This window comes from Lynx rufus, unplaced genomic scaffold (genome assembly GCF_022079265.1).
Source record: "Lynx rufus isolate CCGP_SWC_20201006 ecotype Redwood Valley unplaced genomic scaffold, mLynRuf1.p SCAF_2, whole genome shotgun sequence".
Lineage (NCBI taxonomy): Eukaryota > Metazoa > Chordata > Mammalia > Carnivora > Felidae > Lynx > Lynx rufus.
This window is the reverse complement of record NW_025814834.1, coordinates 186,127,200-186,144,825: the sequence shown is the minus strand read 5'-3', so window position 1 is coordinate 186,144,825 and position 17,626 is coordinate 186,127,200. Positions and strand designations below refer to the sequence as shown.

Below are 17,626 nucleotides of genomic sequence, written 5' to 3'. Positions count from 1 at the left end.
CCCTCACTGCTGTGAGCACAGAGCCTGATTCAGATCCTCTGTCCCCCTCTGTCTGCCCCTCCCCTCTGTCTGCCCTTCCCCCGCTTGTGCTCTTTCAAAAATAGAAATAAACAAATGAACTATTGGGACCTCATAAAAATAAATAGCTTCTGCACAGCGAAGGAAACAATCAGCAAAACTAAAAGGCAACCAACAGAATGGGAGAAGATATCTGTAAATGACATATCAGGTAAAGGGTTAGTATCCAAAATCTATAAAGCACTTACCAAACTCAACACCCAAAAAACAAATAATCCAGTGAAAAAAATGGGCAAAAGACATGAATAGACACTTTCCCAAAGAAGACATCCAGATAGCTAACAGACACATGAAAAGATGCTCAACATCACTCATCATCAGGGAAATACAAATTAAAACCACAATGAAATACCACCTCACACCAGTCAGAATGGCTAAAATTGACAACTCAGGGAGCAACAGATGTTGGCAAGGATGCAGAGAAAGAGAATCCCTTTTGCACTGCTGGTGGGAATGCAAACTGGTACAGCCACCCTGGAAAAGGAGTATGGAGGTTCCTCAAAAAATTAAGAATAGAACTACCTTATGACCCAGCAATTGTACTGCTAGGTATTTATCCAAGAGATACAGGTGTGCTGTTTCAAAGGGGGACATGCACCCCAATGTTTATAGCAGCACTATCGACAATAGACAAAGTATGGAAAGAACCCAAATGTCCATTGACAGCTGAATGGATGAAGATGTGGTGAATATATATACAATGGAGTATTACTCGGCAATCAAAAAGAATGAAATCTTGTCATTTGTAACTCTGTGGATGGAACTAGAAGGTATTATGCTAAGTGAAACTAGTCAGAGAAAAACAAATACCATATGACTTCATTCATACGAGGAATTTAAGATACAAAACAGATGAACATAAGGGAAGCAAAAATAATACAAAAACAAGGAGGGGGACAAAACATAAGAGACTCTTACAGAGAACAAACTGAGGGTTGCTGGAGGGGTTAGGGGTGGGGAGATGGGCTAAATGGACAAGGGGCATTAAGGAAGACACTTGTTGGGATGAACACTGGGTGTTATACATAGGAAATGAATCACTGGAATCTACTCCTGAAATCATTATTGCACTGTATGCTAACTAACTTGGATATTTAAAAAAAAAAAAAAAAAAGGCTTAAAGGATTCACAAATTGAAATGAAATGAAATTTTCCTGGAAAATATTTTAAGTGTTTGTAAATTGTCCACAGAGCATAGGGCAATATTTCAAGTAAGGACGTATGTTTAGGAATTGAAAGAGAATTAAAAAAAAATAGCATAAAAGTACAGATTACAATAGAAAAAAAATAGAAATAAACATTAAAAAAACAAACAAAAACCACAGCAGTGAAACAGCTCGTCATCAAGCCAGATAAGACAGACCTGTTTCACTTGGGTTTGTCTCTTTTCTCACAGTTTACTGTGTCTTTGGAGGAAGGAAAATGAGAGTGCATGTGGAGTAGTTGTCTAAGTACAATGAGAGTCTTGTGGTTCTGAAATTGATTTTTGTCCTTGGGACAAAGGTCTCACTTTACTGGGCTCAAATCCAGCTGTTCAGTGTGCTCATGGCCCTTCTCCAGAAATCAATAAAACTCTCAAACACTAACTCTCATATTAGAAGACACCACAAGAGCACAGGGGGGACCAGGGAATTGGAGGCATACTGAGCCTGTAAAGTAAAGCTCTCATTGTGTTTAGGTATGTTCCCCCTCAAATTGACTGGGTTATGTGCACTCTACACTGGAACTTTGTAAAAACAGCATATATCTCTGACCTGGCCTTTTCATCTATAGAAATAAATTTAGCTTGTATAGACCTTATACATTATTTCATAACTATAATGTGAATTCTGCGCATGTTACTAGTGTCTGCTCCTCTCTGAGATGATTGTCTCTTTATTTAGATTCCTGGCAGTTAGAGTTCAGGACTAAATCTTCCCTATTCAAGTGGCTTTGATTGAGAACATCATCTGCTCTTTTCAGCCTGCCTAGGGCTGTAGACTCTAGCTTTGAGTTAATAAATGTAACATAGTTTGTACTCCATAAATGTGACCTGTCATCATCATCATCTCTCCCCAGATCACTGTAGAAAATCCAGGTGGGCCTCAGACCCAGGGAAGAATTGACTTAAAAGCCCAATTCATGGCTGTAGACTCTCTACTTACCTAGATGTTGAGAAAAGCAGCACTGATTGTTCCATGCAAATCAAACTTCACATTAGATTATATCCTCCAGTCTTAATACATCGTGATATTTGGGTCCACAGGATGTCCTAAGACCCTTCAACTTTAATTTTAAGTCTGGAATCTGTTGAGTAATGTGAGGCCTGTTGACTTGAAAGTAGGTCTATTTATTCCATACAGTTCAATTTATTATTAAATACTATGTGTAAGTAGATTATAACTACTACAAGGTCAGTTTAGTAGGTACTTAGTAATTCTGGAAATAGAACCTTCCTAGTTCGTTGTTGTTGTTTTTTAATTAATAAACTTTGTTTTTTAGAGCAGTTTCTGGGCTTACAGCAAAATTGAGCAGAAAACACAGAGAGTTCCCATATACCCTGTCCCATAGCATATAGCTTCCCCCACTATCAATATCCTGCACCAGAGTGGTATATTTGTTAAAATCGGTTAACCTACACTGGCACATCATTATCCCTCAAACTCCATAATTTACATTAGAGTTCACTCTTGGTGTTGTACATGACATGTATCTGTCATTGTATTATCACAGAGAATAGTTTCACTGATGTAAAAACTCCCTGTGCTCTGCCTTTTCATCCCTCCCTACCTCCAACCCCTGGCATCCACTAATCTTTTCACTGTTGCCATAGTTTTGCCTCTTCCAGAATGTCATATAGTTGGAATAATATAGTATGAGACCTTTTCAGATTGGCTCATTTTACTTAGTAATATGCATTTTAAGAGTCCTTCATGTCTTACCATGCCTTGATAGCTCATTTCTTTTTAGCACTGAGTAATAATATTCCATTGTCCAATGTACCACAGTTTATTAACCCGTTCACCTACCGAAGGATATCTTGGTGGCTTCCAAATTTGGCAATTATGAATAAAGTTGTTATAAACATCTGTGTGCAGAGTTTTTGTGGACATAAGTTTTCAGTTCATTTGGATAAATACCAAGGAGCTTGATTGCTGGAACATGTGGTTAAGGGTATGTTTAATTTTGTAAGAAACTGCCAAACTATCTTCCAAAGTGTCTGTACTATCTTGCGTTCCCACCAGCAGTGAGTTAGAGTTCCTGTTGCTCCACATCTTCACCAACATTTGATGTTATCAGTGTTTTGGACTTAGGCTATTCTAATAGGTTTGTAGTGGTATCTCGTTCAATTTGCATATCCCTAATGGCATATGATGTTGAACATCTTTTTATGTTTATTTTGAGAGAGAGAGAACTAGTGAGCGCCTGCACAAGCAGGGGAGGGGCAGAGAGACAGGAAGAGACAGAATCCCAAGCACACTCCACATTGTTAGTGCAGAGCCTGACGCGGGGCTCAGTCTCTTGATTGGTGAGATCATGACCTGAGCCGATATCAAGAGTCAGACATTTAACCAACTCAGCCACCCAGGTGCCCTGAACATCTTTTCATATGCTTACTTGTCATCTTCTTTGGTGACGTGTCTGTTCACATTTTTTGCTTGTTTTTTAATCAGGTTGTTTTCTTATCATTGATTTAAGTGTTCTTTGTATTATTTTGGATCACAGTCTTTTATCAGAGGCCTTTTGCAAACATGTTCTCCTAGTCTTTGGCTTGTTGCCTTATTCTTTTTTGCATAGCAGAAGTTTTTAATTTTAATTTTAATGAAAACCCAACTTAATTGTTTCTTTCATGGATCATGCCTTCGGTGTTGTGCCTAAAATGTCATTGCCATAGCCAGGGTCATCAAGGTTTAGGTCTGTGATACATTTGAGTTTTTATGAAGGTCTATATCTTTTTTTTTTTTTTTTTTTTTTGCTTGTGCATGTCCACTTGTTCCAGCACTATTTGTTGAAAAGATTGTGTTTTTTTTTTAAATTTGTTTTGTTTTGTTGCTTTTGCTCTTTTGTCAAAGATCAGTTTACTGTATTTATGTGGTTTTGTTTCTGCCTGTCTGTTCTGTGTCTATATTGTTCCATTAATCTGTCTTTCCTTTATCCAGTACCACACAGTCTTGATTACCACAGCTTTATAGTAAGTCTTGAAGTTGGATAGCATTAGTTCTCCAACTTTGTTCTTTTTCTTCAATATTGAGTTGGCTATTTTTGGGTCTTTTGCTTCTCTATATAAACTTTAGAATCAGTTTCTCAACGTCCACAAAATAATTTGCTGGGATTTTGATTGGAATTGTGTTGAATCCATAGATCAAGTTGGGAAGAGCTGACATCTTGACAATATTGAGTCCCCCTATCTATGAATATGGAATCCCTCTCCATTTATGCAGTTCTTCTTTGATATCAAACATCAGAACTTTGTAGTTTTCCTCATTTAGATCTTACACATATTTTGTTGGATTTATAACTAAGTATTTCATTTTTGGGGAGTGGTAATGTGAATGGCAATAGGCTTTTAATTTATATTTCCACATGTTCATTGAGAGTATATAGTAAAGTGTTGACTTTTGTACATTAACCTTGTGTCCTGAATTTTTGCTGCAATAGCTTATTAGTTCTAGGATGTTTTCTGATTTTTTTTCAGATTTTCTCTATAGGCTATCATGTCTTCTGTGAACAAAGACAGTTTTATTTCTCCCTTCTCAATCTGTATGCTTTTTATTTCCTTATCTTACTGCATTAGCTAGGACTTCCACTGCAATGTTGAAAAGCAGTGGTGAGAAGGTACCACATGGTGGGAGAGTTTCAAGTTTCTCACCATTAAGTATGATGATAACTGTAGGTTTTTTGTAAGTGTTCTTTATCAAATTGATGAACTTTTCCTTCTATTCCTAATTTGCTGAGTTTTTAAAATCATGAATGGGTTTTGGATTTTATCAAATACTTTTTTTGCATCTGTTAATATGATCATTTTTAAAATTTAAATGTTTTATTTATTTTTGAGAGAGCACAAGCTGGGGAGGGGCAGAGAGAGAGGGGTACAGAAGATCAAAGTAGGCTCTGCACTGAGAACAGTGAGCCTGATGCAGGGCTCAAACTCATGAATTGTGAGATCATGACCTGAGCTGAAGTCAGATGCTCAACTAAGCCACCCAGGGGCCCCAATATGCTCATTTGATTTTGCTTCTTTAGCTTGTTGGTTTGATGGATTACACTGATTAATTTTCAAATGTTGAACCAGCCTTGCATACCTGGGATAGATCCCCCCTTGTTATGGTGTATAATTTCTTTTATGCATTGTTGGCTTTCATTTGCTAATATTTTGGGGGGGGATTTTACATCTTTCATGAGAGAGATTGGTCTTTAGTTTTTGTCTTGTAATGTCTTTGCCTGGTTTTGGTATTAGGATAATTGTGGCTCATAGAATAAGTTAAGTCCCCTCTGCTTCTGTCTTCTGGAGGAGATTGTGGAGTGCTGTTATAATTTCTTACTAAGTGTTTGATTGAGTACATCTGGGCCTGGTATTTTCTGTTTTGGAAGGTTATTAATTATTGATTACTTTCTTTAATAGAAGCCTATTCGGATTGCCTGTTTGTTGCCAGAGCTTTGGTAGATTTTGATTTTTAAGGAATTGGTCTATTTAATCTAGGTTATCATATTTATGGACACAGGGCTGTTCACAGCATTGCTCTATTATCCTTTTAATGTCCATGGACTCTGTAATGATGTCTCTTGTTTAATTTTTCTTTAAAAAAAATTTTTTTTAAATGTTTATTACTTTTGAGAGAGAGAGAGAGACAGAGACAGAGAGCAAGCAGGGAAGGGGCAGAGAGAGAGGTAGACACAGAATCAGAAGCAAGCTCCAGGGGCCAGCACAGAGCCTGATGTGGGGTTCAAACTCACAGACCACAAGATTGTGACCTGAGCTGAAGTTGGCCCCTTAACCGACTAAACCATCCAGGTGCCCCTAATTTCTAATATTAGTGATTTCTGTCTTCTCTCTCTTTTTCTTAGCCTAGCTAGAGGTTTATCCATTTTGTTGGTCTTCTCAAAGAACCAGCTTTTAGTTTTGTTGATTTTTCTCTGTTGACTTCCTGTTTTCAATTTCATTGACCTCTTCTCAAGTATTTATTATTTCATCAGCTTACTTTAAACTTAATCTAGTTTCTTAAGGTGTAGGCTTAGATGATTAATTTTAGATCTTCTTTTCTAATATATGCATTTAAGGCTATGAATTTCTCTCAAAGCTGTGTTTCATTGCATCTCACAAATTTTGGTAAGCTGTATTTTCATTTTCATTTAGTTGAAAATGTTTATCTTGAGATTTCTTCTCTGACTCATGTGTTATTTTGAAGTGTGTTTTTAATCTCCAAGTATTTTGCCATTTTCCACTTATCTTCTGTTATTGATTACTAGTTTGCTTCCATTGTGATCTAAAAGTAGACATTGTATGATTTCTGTTCTTTTAAATTTGTTAAGATGTGCTTTATGGTCCAGAATGTGGTCTATCTTTGTGAATGCTCCATGTGATCCTGAGAAGGATGTGTGTTCTGCTGTCATTGGATTAAGTAGTCTATACATGTCAGTTATGTCCAGTTGATTGGTGGTGCTGTAGAATTCAACTGTGTCCTTACGGATTCTCTGCCTGTGTATGTAGACATGAAACTGGTGAGTCATGGAATATACTGTGTAAATTTTTGGAATAAGATTAACAGGTCAGTGGGCATGTATGTTTATATGATGTTTGTTAAATATCATCTAATTTTCAATGAGTGTCCTGGGATTTAGAGTATGACTTCCTTGAGACTTTGGAGCAAGTCCCAGGATTCATTCCTCTTTACTCCCTAACACTTGCAGGCTCATCACTCCATCTTCCTTGAATCCACTAGGGCTAATTTCATCATCCCTTATTCCTGTTTATATCTGTCACTACAGGAATCCCCTGGCACCCTCCTTTCCTGTATGCTACATTCTTAATTCCTATAAATTCCAGAATATTCCCTGTTTTGCCCCTTTTTCTCAACCCTCTGACTCTTGAAACCCTTCCAATGTACCTTCTGGAATTTATTATCAGCAAAATCTCCTATATGCTCAATCTTGTTCTTTAAAAAAATTTTTTTAATGTTTATTTATTTTGTGGGGGGGCACACTGAGAGTCCAAAACAGGCTCCCAGCTCTGAGCTATCAGCACAGAGCCTGACATGGGGCTCGAACCCAGGAGCCAGGAGATCACGACCTGAGCCAAAGTCAGATGCTTAACTGACTGAGCCACCCAGGTGCCCCTGCTCAATCTTGTTCTAGTGGAATCCTGTGGGAAAGGGAAAGGTTAGAATAAGATTGTCCTACAACCCTCTCAAGTGTTAGCTTTTACCTCTCCCATGGCCTTATAGCATTGGGCCTGAAAGGAAGAGAAGATGTCCTTATCTTTTCATTATTCTCTCTCTCTTTTTCTTAATGCCCCCAAACTTTTAATCTTATACCATTAAATTGTATCACTACCCATCAATGCACCTGTAGTTATCTTAGCTCTTGACTCACTATTACTCTTCAGTTCTAACTCCTGTTATTCTTGATGGTTTGAATACATTCGCTGATTTTTCAGTTCTTAGGACTTTTGGTTGTTTGAACTCTTGTTTTCTAGTGAGCTTCTTCTCCATAGTACCTCAGTTACTTGGACTGTTTTAAACTAATTTTAGTTTTATTCTTCCTACTGCTCTCTAAGCACTACCTCTAATCTTTCTACCTTGTGTCATCTAGAAACCTCATCCCCCCAAAAATCAGCATTTGATTCCAGGATCTCCAATCCTTGGGAATTTAAGTTTGGGATGCCTTCTAGACACTGATGGGGATGATTCGGTGGTATTAAGATGGAGAGTACCTTGGGGCGCCTGGGTGGCACAGTCGGTTAAGCGTCCGACTTCAGCCAGGTCACGATCTCGCGGTCCGGGAGTTCGAGCCCCGCGTCGGGCTCTGGGCTGATGGCTCAGAGCCTGGAGCCTGTTTCCGATTCTGTGTCTCCCTCTCTCTCTGCCCCTCCCCCGTTCATGCTCTGTCTCTCTCTGTCCCAAAAAGAAATAAACGTTGAAAAAAAAAAATTAAAAAAAAAAAAGATGGAGAGTACCTGGAAGAGAACATAAGGAGCCAGCAAAATACCTACCCCACCTCTATGTCCAGTGATATAAAGGGATGTGTGACAGCCAACAGTTCTTATTTGAGAGAGCTGCAGGGGAAGCTGTGTATCTTCATGGGGGCAGTCAAGTTTTCACCTAATTAAATATGTTAAGGGCTTTACTAAATATATGTCCAGGGTGTTTGGGAGTACAAAAGTAAGGATACTCTGGCAGTTGCAGAACCAGTGAGGAGACCATTGCCATTGTCAAGATGGAAGGGAGTGTTAGAAATGGAGAAAATATATGAATATGAGAAAATTTTATGAGATTAAATAAGTAGGAATTAGAGTTAGTTATCTCTAGATTTCCTGGTTGAGTGATTAATGATACCCTTAACTTAAATAAGGAGTACTGAAGAGTAGATGAAAGAGAAGGAAAAAGAAGATCCCAGAAACAAATGTATACATATATGGACACTTGATTTATGGTGAAAGTAACACTGGGCCGATTGTATACCATATGGAGACACTGAAAAATTTAACCCTCTTTTTTTTATTGTTTATTTTTGAGAGAGAGAGAGAGAGACAGAGTGCGAGCACGAGGGAAACAGGATCCAGAGCAGGGTCTCTGCTGATAATAGAGAGCCCTATGTGGGGCTCAAACCTATGATTGGTGAGATCATGATCTGAGCTGAAGTCAGATGCTGACTGAGCTATCCAGGTGCCCCAGATTTAACTCTTTCTTCACAGAAATCAATTCAGGTGAATTTTAGATTTTTTTTCCCCTCAGTTTCATTAAGGTATAACTGATAAATACAATTGTAAGCTATTTAAAGTATACAACATGATTTGATATACATTAAATTGTAGGTTTAAATGGTGAAAGTCAAAACACTAAACTTTTAGAAAGTGTGCGGGAGAATATCTTAAAAGAGCATAAAGGGAATATTTTTTAAGAACATAAAGGAGAAGGATAATACATTTGACTACCTTAAAATTAAGACTTTGTAGTCATCAGAAAATATTGTGGGGGCACTTGGGTGGCTCAGTCAGAGTCAGTATCTGACTCTTGGTTTCAGCTCATGTCATGGTCTCACAGTTCGTGAGTTGGAGTCCCATATAGGGCTCTGTACTGTGTGTGGGGTCTGCTTGGGATATTCTCTCTCTCTCTCTCTTTCTCTCTCTCTCTCTCTCTCTCTCTGCCCCTCCTTTGCTCTCTCTTTCTCTCTCAAAATAAATAAACTTAAAAAAAAGAAGATGATGATACTGTGAAAAAGCAAGCCACAAAGTGGAAGAAGATGTTATGATGCTTAAAACTGACAAAGGGCTTGCCTTCAGAACCTTTAAGAGAATTCCGGCAAATCAATAAAATAAAAAGTAGTATGACTGAAAAACAGCTAAGAGACTTGAACAGGAATTAGTTAACAAAAGCAATACAAATGGCCAATAAATACATGAAAAGATATTTTAATCTCTTTAGTAATCATGGAAATGCAAAATAAAATTGCAATGAGACTCCATTATGTGGCCACCAAAAATGGCTTAAAGTGACAAAACCAAGTGTAGATAAGTATATGAAACAATGGTAATCCTACAACACTACTGGTGGAAATATAAATTGGTAGAACCATTTTATAAAAACAGTTTGGCATTTTTTTCATAATAAAGTTTTTTTTTTATTAAATTTTTTTTAACGTTTATTTATTTTTGAGACAGAGAGAGACAGAGCATGAACGGGGGAGGGTCAGAGAGAGAGGGAGACAGAATCTGAAACAGGCTCCGAGCTCTGAGCAGTCAGCACAGAGCCCGACGTGGGGCTCGAACTCACGGACCGTGAGATCGTGACCTGAGCCGAAGTCGGACACTTAACCGACTGAGCCACCCAGGCGCCCCTCATATAAAGTTTTAAAGATAGACAAAGTAGAACATGAGATGTCACTTACTTGTATAATTCCATTTCTTTTTTAAAAATTTTTTTTAATGTTTATTTATTTTTGAGACAGAGAGAGACAGAGCATGAACAAGGGAGGGGCAGAGAGAGAGGGAGACACAGAATCTGAAACAGGCTCCAGGCTCTGAGCTGTCAGCACAGAGCCCGACGCGGGGCTCGAACTCACAGACCGTGAGATCATGACCTGAGCCGAAGTCGGACGCTTAACCGACTGAGCCACCCAGGCGCCCCTATATAATTCCATTTCTATGAAATGTCCAGGATAGGCAATTCCATAGAAACAGAAAGTAAATTAGTGGTTTGCCAGGGGCTTGATGGGAGAGGAGAATGAGTGATTGTTAACAGGGACAGTTTCCTTTTTGAGTGATAAAAATGTGCTGGAAGTAGATAGTGGTGATAGTTGTACAACTTTGTGAATATACTAAAAACCACTAAACTGTACACTTTAAAAGGTTGGATTTTATAATGTATTAATTATTTCTCAGTTTTTTAAGCTGTATGAAAAAAACTCAAGTATTTAGAGATGCATACTTAGTTGATAAATCTATAAAGAAATGATTGCCATAAAAGTAAGGGCAATGATGTTTACCTGTATTGAGAAAGGGGAGGGACTTTGGAAAGATTATGTAAAGGGATTTTGGAAGATGGTATTGTTAACCTGGGTGGTATTTACATAGGAGCTTGCTATATGCTTACATTCCTTTATAACTAGTTAAACTGTGTAAGTGAAGGAACTGGTTGAAGGTCAACTGACTGTTCCCAGTTCTGTTTACATGTTTCATTATAACTTTGTTTCTCTGGGATGGATGACTACTTGCCTTTGAACTACCTCCTCCCGACTGCTAAACTGCTTGGTAAAGTTGAAAAAGCCTACTTTGTAGGCCGCTGGGCTTTCTGTCCTGACGAGTTTTTTTTTTTTTTTTTTTTTGTCCTGTTGATCCATTTCTGGCTCTTTTTATGAAAGAGTTCTTCTCAATAATGTGATTGTTAAGAATTAAATTAGGGTAACCTGGGTGGCTCAGTTGGTTAAGCAGCCGACTTTGGTTCGGGTCATGATCTTGTAGTTCATGGGTTTGAGCCCTGTGTGAGGCTCTGTGCTGACAGCTCAGAGCCTGGAGCCTGCTTCAGATTCTGTGTGTGTCTCTCTCTGCCCCTCCCCCAGTTGAGTGCGCCCGCGCCCGCGCGCACTCTCTCTGTCAAAAACAAACAAAAAATTTTAATGAAAGAATTAAATATTTTCTTCAAAATGTTAACATTCTAACATCTTAATTTTCTTATTTTGTAAAGTTTTTATTTAAATTCCAGTTACTGGGATACCTGGGAGGCTCAGTCAGTTAAGTACCCGACTCTTGATTTTGACTCAAGATCTGCGGGTCTTGAGATGAAGCCCTGCATCGGGCTCTGCACTGGGCTTGGAGCCTGCTTAACAGTCTTTCTCTCTACTGCTCATGCTCTCTCTTTTTTAAAAAAACAAAAAACAAAAAGTTCCAGTTAGTTAACATACAGTGTAATACTAGTTTCAGATATGCAGTATAGTGATTCAATAGTTCCATACATCATTCAGTACTCATTGCAACAATTGCACCCCTTAATCCCCTATTTAACCCATCCCCCCACCCACCTCCCTTCTGGTAACTATCCATTCTCTATAGTTAAGAGCCTGTTTCTTGGTTTGCATCTCGCTGTCTCTTTTTTTTACCCCTTGCTCTTTGTTTTGTTTCTTAAATTCCACATGAGTGAAATCATATGGTGTTTGTCTATCACTTATTTCACTTAGCATAATACTCTTCTAGCTCATCCATGTTGTTGCAGATGGCAAAAGTTCATTCTTTTTTATGGCCAAGTAATATTCCAGCGTGTGTGTTTGTGTGTGTATCTGACATCTTTATTCATTCATCAGTTGATGGACACTAAGGCTGTTTCTTTTCTTTTTTTCCCCCACTGAACAGAATATTTGTTATACTTTGTAAGAATAGAAAGAATGCAACAGGATTAGAATTTTATAATGTACATTAGATATTTAAAAGTATTACATTTTTCAAAGGTGTTTCCCCTATTTTCCTGTCTTTTCTATTTTCCTCACAGCCAGAAGCAGTAATTACTACTCTCCTGAGTAACCTTCTCTGTTGTATTGAGCAGTAATGTATCTTTATGTTTCAGGTCCTTAGCATCTCCCCAAACCCCTTTTCCTTTCACTGCATAGTCTCATTGCACTATTTCACGGTAACATTGTACTCTGCTCAAATTCAAAGAGCTTGAACAAAAGCTAGAGGCCCAAGGATTTCTGAGTACTGATTTAGTAGCAGTGCCTACTGGCACAAACCTTCTATTTATTCATAACTGCAATAATAGAAATGAAAGCTACCTTAATGAAAAAGGAACACAGGAATGAGATCATTAAATATAACTGAACACATTTTATTTTTTTTTATGTTTATTTTTATTTTTGAGAGAGAGAGACAGAGAGATAGAGCACGAGTGGGGGAGGGGCAGAGAGAGAGAAGGAGACACAGAATCAGAAGCAGGCTCCAGGCTCTGAGCTGTCAGCACAGAGCCTGACGTGGGGCTTGAACTTACGGACTGCAAGATCATGACCTGAGCTGAAGTCGGACGCTTAACCTACTGAGCCACCCAGGCGCCCCACTAAACACATTTTAAATATAAATATCATGTATTTCCTGATTAGTATCGGGTAAGTATCTAAGCTACCTATCCCAAATCCTAGTCTCAGAAAAAGGTCAGAGACAATTACAAGCAAGGTGCTTCATATTATCACGTCCATTTTTAAAACAGTGAGATCCTTTAGAACAATCCCTTTAAGTCTTTATTTTTATCAGAGATTTCCTTTGGTCCTTTTGTTGGCAGTCCACTTATGTCTGCACCCTTGCAGTCTGCTTTGCCTTTGTTTTTATCATGGGATTTTAGAAGAGCTTTTCTAGGCCACATGTGACTAACAAAGGGGGAAAGCAGAGGGCATATGTATGGCACCAGGAATTCTTTGTAGATCCAGAGCAGAACCATGACGCAGCAAGGGATGCACACCATCCTCCCAGGCTGGACTTCCCACACCGCGACCACCAGGTCCATGTGGAAAATCAGGCATCGGGTGCATGTAGCCCTTTGAATTCATATTTTTGTATTCTTTGTATAAATACCTAGCAGTGCAGTTACCACATTGTAGGATAGTTCCATTTTTTAAAGTTTTTATTTAAATTCCAGTTAGTTAACATACAGTGTCATGGTAGTTTCAGATGTACAGTACAGTGATTCAGCACTTCTGTACAACACCTGGTGTTCATCACAAGTGCACTCCTTACACCCCATCATGTTTGTAACCCATCCCCACAACCATCTCCATTCTAACATCTTAATTTTCTCTCAAACCAAGACCAATTCAAATATTGATTTTATTCTGTTACAACCATCATATTAGTAATTTTGACTTTTTAAGGTAAAATGAATGTTGCAGAAGTAGAGAAAACCTAGGAAAAGTAGCACAAACTTTTTAGGCCATGGCATCTGGTGGTATAATAAACAATTTCTCTGGTCTTTATCTCAGGTTCCTGGTACAGAGCTTCTAGAAACCTTGGAACATCCTGAATGATAAGAGTGTCTTTGTTAGCTAATGGGGCAGTTCAAGGTGGCCCTTTAGGTAGCTTCAAGATGGAGGCTTGGTCACCGGGAAGGAAGACCAATTGCATGTTTAGAAATTTAGAACTTTGGGCCATCCTGGGGAGGGAATTGGAGCCGGAGATTTAGTTCAGTTGTGCAGCCAATGATTTAATCAGTTATATCTGTTTAGTGAGACCACAATAAAAACTATAGATAGCAAGCTCAGAGTAGAACATTCTGGTTGGTGAACAATTTATGTGCCAGGAGGGCAACACACCCTGATTACATAAGGAGAGGGCACAGGAGCTCTGCATTCCTTCCCTGACCTTGCTCATGTGCATCCTTTATAATAAAACTGTAATAGTAAATATAACGCTTTCTGAGTTCTATGACTTGTTTTAGTGAATTATTGAATGTGGAGGGGGGAGCTGTAGAAACCTCTGAATTTATAGTCAATATGTCCACAGTACAGGTGGCTTTGCCACCTTCCTTCCCTGAAGATTTATAGTTGGTGTAGGAAGTGAGGCAGGCTTGAGGACCTTGCCCTGTCAGATCTGCACTAACTCTGTGTGGTTAAATTTCAGTACACCCAGTTAGTGTCAGAATAGTATCTTTGAAAAGTCTATTGGAGCCTGGCCAGTTGGAAGGAATGCTTATTACAATGTTTATTATTTTGTCAGCTTTCAGATACTGGGAATCCATTATTATTTCCTTTTGAACTACAGAATTTTCTTGCGAGACATTACCATCACAGACACAGGCAAGAGGTTTTGGCTGTGTCCTGGCAACTACCCCACAACTTGCAAACCATTTCCTTACTTTGTTGGCCATATCTGATATTAAAGTGTTGATTTGTGAACCAGCTCTAAAAAGTTGTAATGAACAAATGCATAAACCTTAAAAACTGATAAATTAACAAGTATTTACCTTATTGACACGGGAAAAAGATGAACTATACAGTGCCTTTAGTTATGACAGATGCCATCAAGGATTTAGAAATAGGCCAACAGAGGAGAAACAGAGGACATATTCAGTTTAAGACTTAGAAAAAGCCAGGATGCCTGGGTGGCTCAATCGGTTGAGCATCTGACTCTTGATTTTGGCTCATGGTGTGTGAGATATTGGGCTCACAACATGTCGGGCTCTGCACTGACAGCACAGAGTCTGCTTGGGATTCTCTCTCTCCCCCTCTCTCTCTGCCCCTCATCCTCTAGTGCTCTCTCGCTGTCTTAAAAAAAAAAGAGAGAGAGAGAGAAAGCCTTTAATAAACTAATTCTGGGTGAATATATTCTGACTTTGTTATGGTCATATGGAGGCCCTAATCACCTTTCATTTGAGTTATTTGAAGAAACCCCTAACTCCTTTTTTCTTTCTACTCAGTTCATTCTAAATTTTGAATTTGGACATTTTCTTCCTAATGTATCACTTAGTACTTGTCATTCTACTACCTAGAATTTTTGAATAGCAACATTCTCCAAAGTGGTTCTCTAAAGACAATCCATTTGGGCATGAGGGGAAAATAATAAAACTTCTACTTATTTTTTACAATGAAAATTGAGAATTAAATCAGGTTTTACCAGTACTAATATGGATTGACAATGGTACTACCCACATTAAACCCTGTGTCACAAAGTGTACATAATATGCCATGAACAGAGTTGAGCCCCTCTATACCCTCAGTCATCATTTCCCTTGATCATATTGTAACATATTGCAGCTTACAGGCGCATTCCCCCCCCCCCAGTTTTTGCTATTACTTAAGTCTCTGTTTTTAATTCCAGTATAGTTGACATACAGTATTATATTAGTTTCACCTATACAATATGACTCAACAATTCTATCCATTACTCAATGCTCATCAGAATAAGTGTACTCTTAGTCCCTTCACCTATTTCACCCATCTCCATCCCCGACCCTGGCAACCACCTGTTCTCTTACAGATGCATTTTCACAAAATTTTGTAATACAATATGGAGGGAACCTTTGAAATGGTTTGTGTAAGAAGGAAATTTACTGGTTGTCTTGTGGCAAATTAAAAGAATGGTCAAACTAAATGTTGTAGCAGTTTTCTTTTACAAAATGTCAAGTGCTCCACATTTGGTGAACTTTCCTGTGCTAACAAGTGGTTTTGAGTAGTATGCTGCCTAGGAATTGGGGATGGAGGGTAGGCAACAGTGGCAGATATTCTTAGTCTATCCCTTCAAGGTGAAGGTGACATGTAACAGTGAGTGAAAAAGTAGCTGCGTTTTGAAAGAAATTTGTGCCATGGAAAGAGTATTTTGAAAAATGAATTTTTTGGATGTGTTCCCATCTGTATGTTATTTTGTTGACAAACTGATGCCACCTATTAAAACAGGTAAATCTACCTCATAAAAACATTGGAAATAACGTGTTTCTCCTCTTCCAAATGAAAGGTTTAATAGATTTTGAACCTATTTGTTAAAAATATAATAACATAAACGTTTCTATTCATCTTCAAGAGAAACTCTTGTTACCACAAGAAGATAGAAATTTGCCATCCTTTGGGTGGAATTGAAAAACAAGTATCACGATCTAATAAATAGAGCCAGTAATGGACTTCTTCCATTGGGAGCTATGTATCTTTGTGACATTTATTTTTCATCTATAATAAAACCAACTCACAAAATAAATTTAAAACTAAATTGCAAAAAGACTTAAAATTTCTAAAAATATGAACCATCTTCAATTGTACTAGACTCAGAATAAAAGGAGCAAAAAATTGTGTACCATGAATAAAATTTAACTTACAAAGTTTTTGTTTTAAAGTATATAATTTGATAAATTTTTAAATGTTTAAAATTTTATTTAAATCCAAATTGGTTAACATATAGTGTAATAATGAATTCAAGAATAGAATTTAGTGATTCATCACTTACATATAACATCCAGTGCTCATGTCAGTAGTGGTCTCCTTAATGCTCATCACCCATTTAGCCCATTCCCCTACCCACCACCCCTTCAGCATCTCTCAGTTCTCTGTATTTAGGAGTCTCTCATGGCTTGTTTTCCTCTCTCTTTTTATTTTATTTTTCCTTCTCTTCCCCTATGTTCATCTGTTTTGTTTCTTAAATTCCACAAGTGAGTGAAACTATATGATACTTATCTTTCTCTGACTTATTTTGCATAGGATAATACACTCTAGTTCCATCTACGTTGTTGCAAATGACAAGATTTCATTCTTTTTGATTGCTGAGTAATATTCCTGTGTGTGTGTGTGTGTGTGTGTGTGTGTGTGTGTGTGTGTGTACACATCTTCTTTATCCATTCATCAGTTGATGGATGGACATCATTTGGGCTCTTTCCATAACTTGGCTCTTGTCAATAGTGTTGCTGTAAACATTCAGGTGCATGTGTCCCTTTGAATCAGCATTTTTGTACCCTTTGGATAAATACCTAGTAATGCAATTACTGGGTCGTAGGGAGTTCTATTTTAAATTTTTTAATTTAATTTTTTTAATACTGTTTTCCAGAGTAGCTGCACCAGTTTGCATTTTTCCCCTTTCTCTGCATCCTCGCCTGCATCTGTTGTTTCCTGAGTTGTTAATTTTAGCCATTCTGACAGGTGCAAGGTGGTATCTCATTGTGGTTTTAATTTGTATTTCCCTCATTATGAGTGATGTTGAGTGTCTTTTCATGTGTCTGTTAGCGATCTGGAAGTCTTCTTTGGAAAAGTGTCTATTCATGTCTTCTGCCCATTTCTTCACTGGTTTGTTTTTTGGGTGTTGAGTTTGATATGTTATTTATATATTTTGAATACTAACCCTTTATCTGTTATGTCATTTGCAAGTATCTTTTCCCATTCTGTAGGTTGCCTTTTAGTTTTG

At 38.0% G+C, this 17,626-nt stretch overlaps 2 protein-coding genes across 7 annotated transcripts in view; one reads left to right on the top strand and one right to left on the bottom strand.

The window, feature by feature from the left end:
• Window positions 1-17,626, top strand: part of MAST2 (microtubule associated serine/threonine kinase 2) — a 233,255-nt gene that overhangs the window by 170,857 nt on the left and 44,772 nt on the right. The gene's annotated exons all lie outside the window — the stretch shown is intronic.
• LOC124515781 (UPF0729 protein C18orf32 homolog) lies at window positions 12,972-13,214 on the bottom strand. Its single transcript, XM_047084796.1, has one exon. It carries the CDS (start codon window positions 13,212-13,214, stop codon window positions 12,972-12,974), a length of 243 nt encoding a protein of 80 aa, XP_046940752.1.

Excerpts from the sequence above, each read along its gene's own strand:
- LOC124515781 (XM_047084796.1), bottom strand. The coding sequence starts at position 13,214 with ATGGTGTGCATCCCTTGCTGCGTCATGGTTCTGCTCTGGATCTACAAA.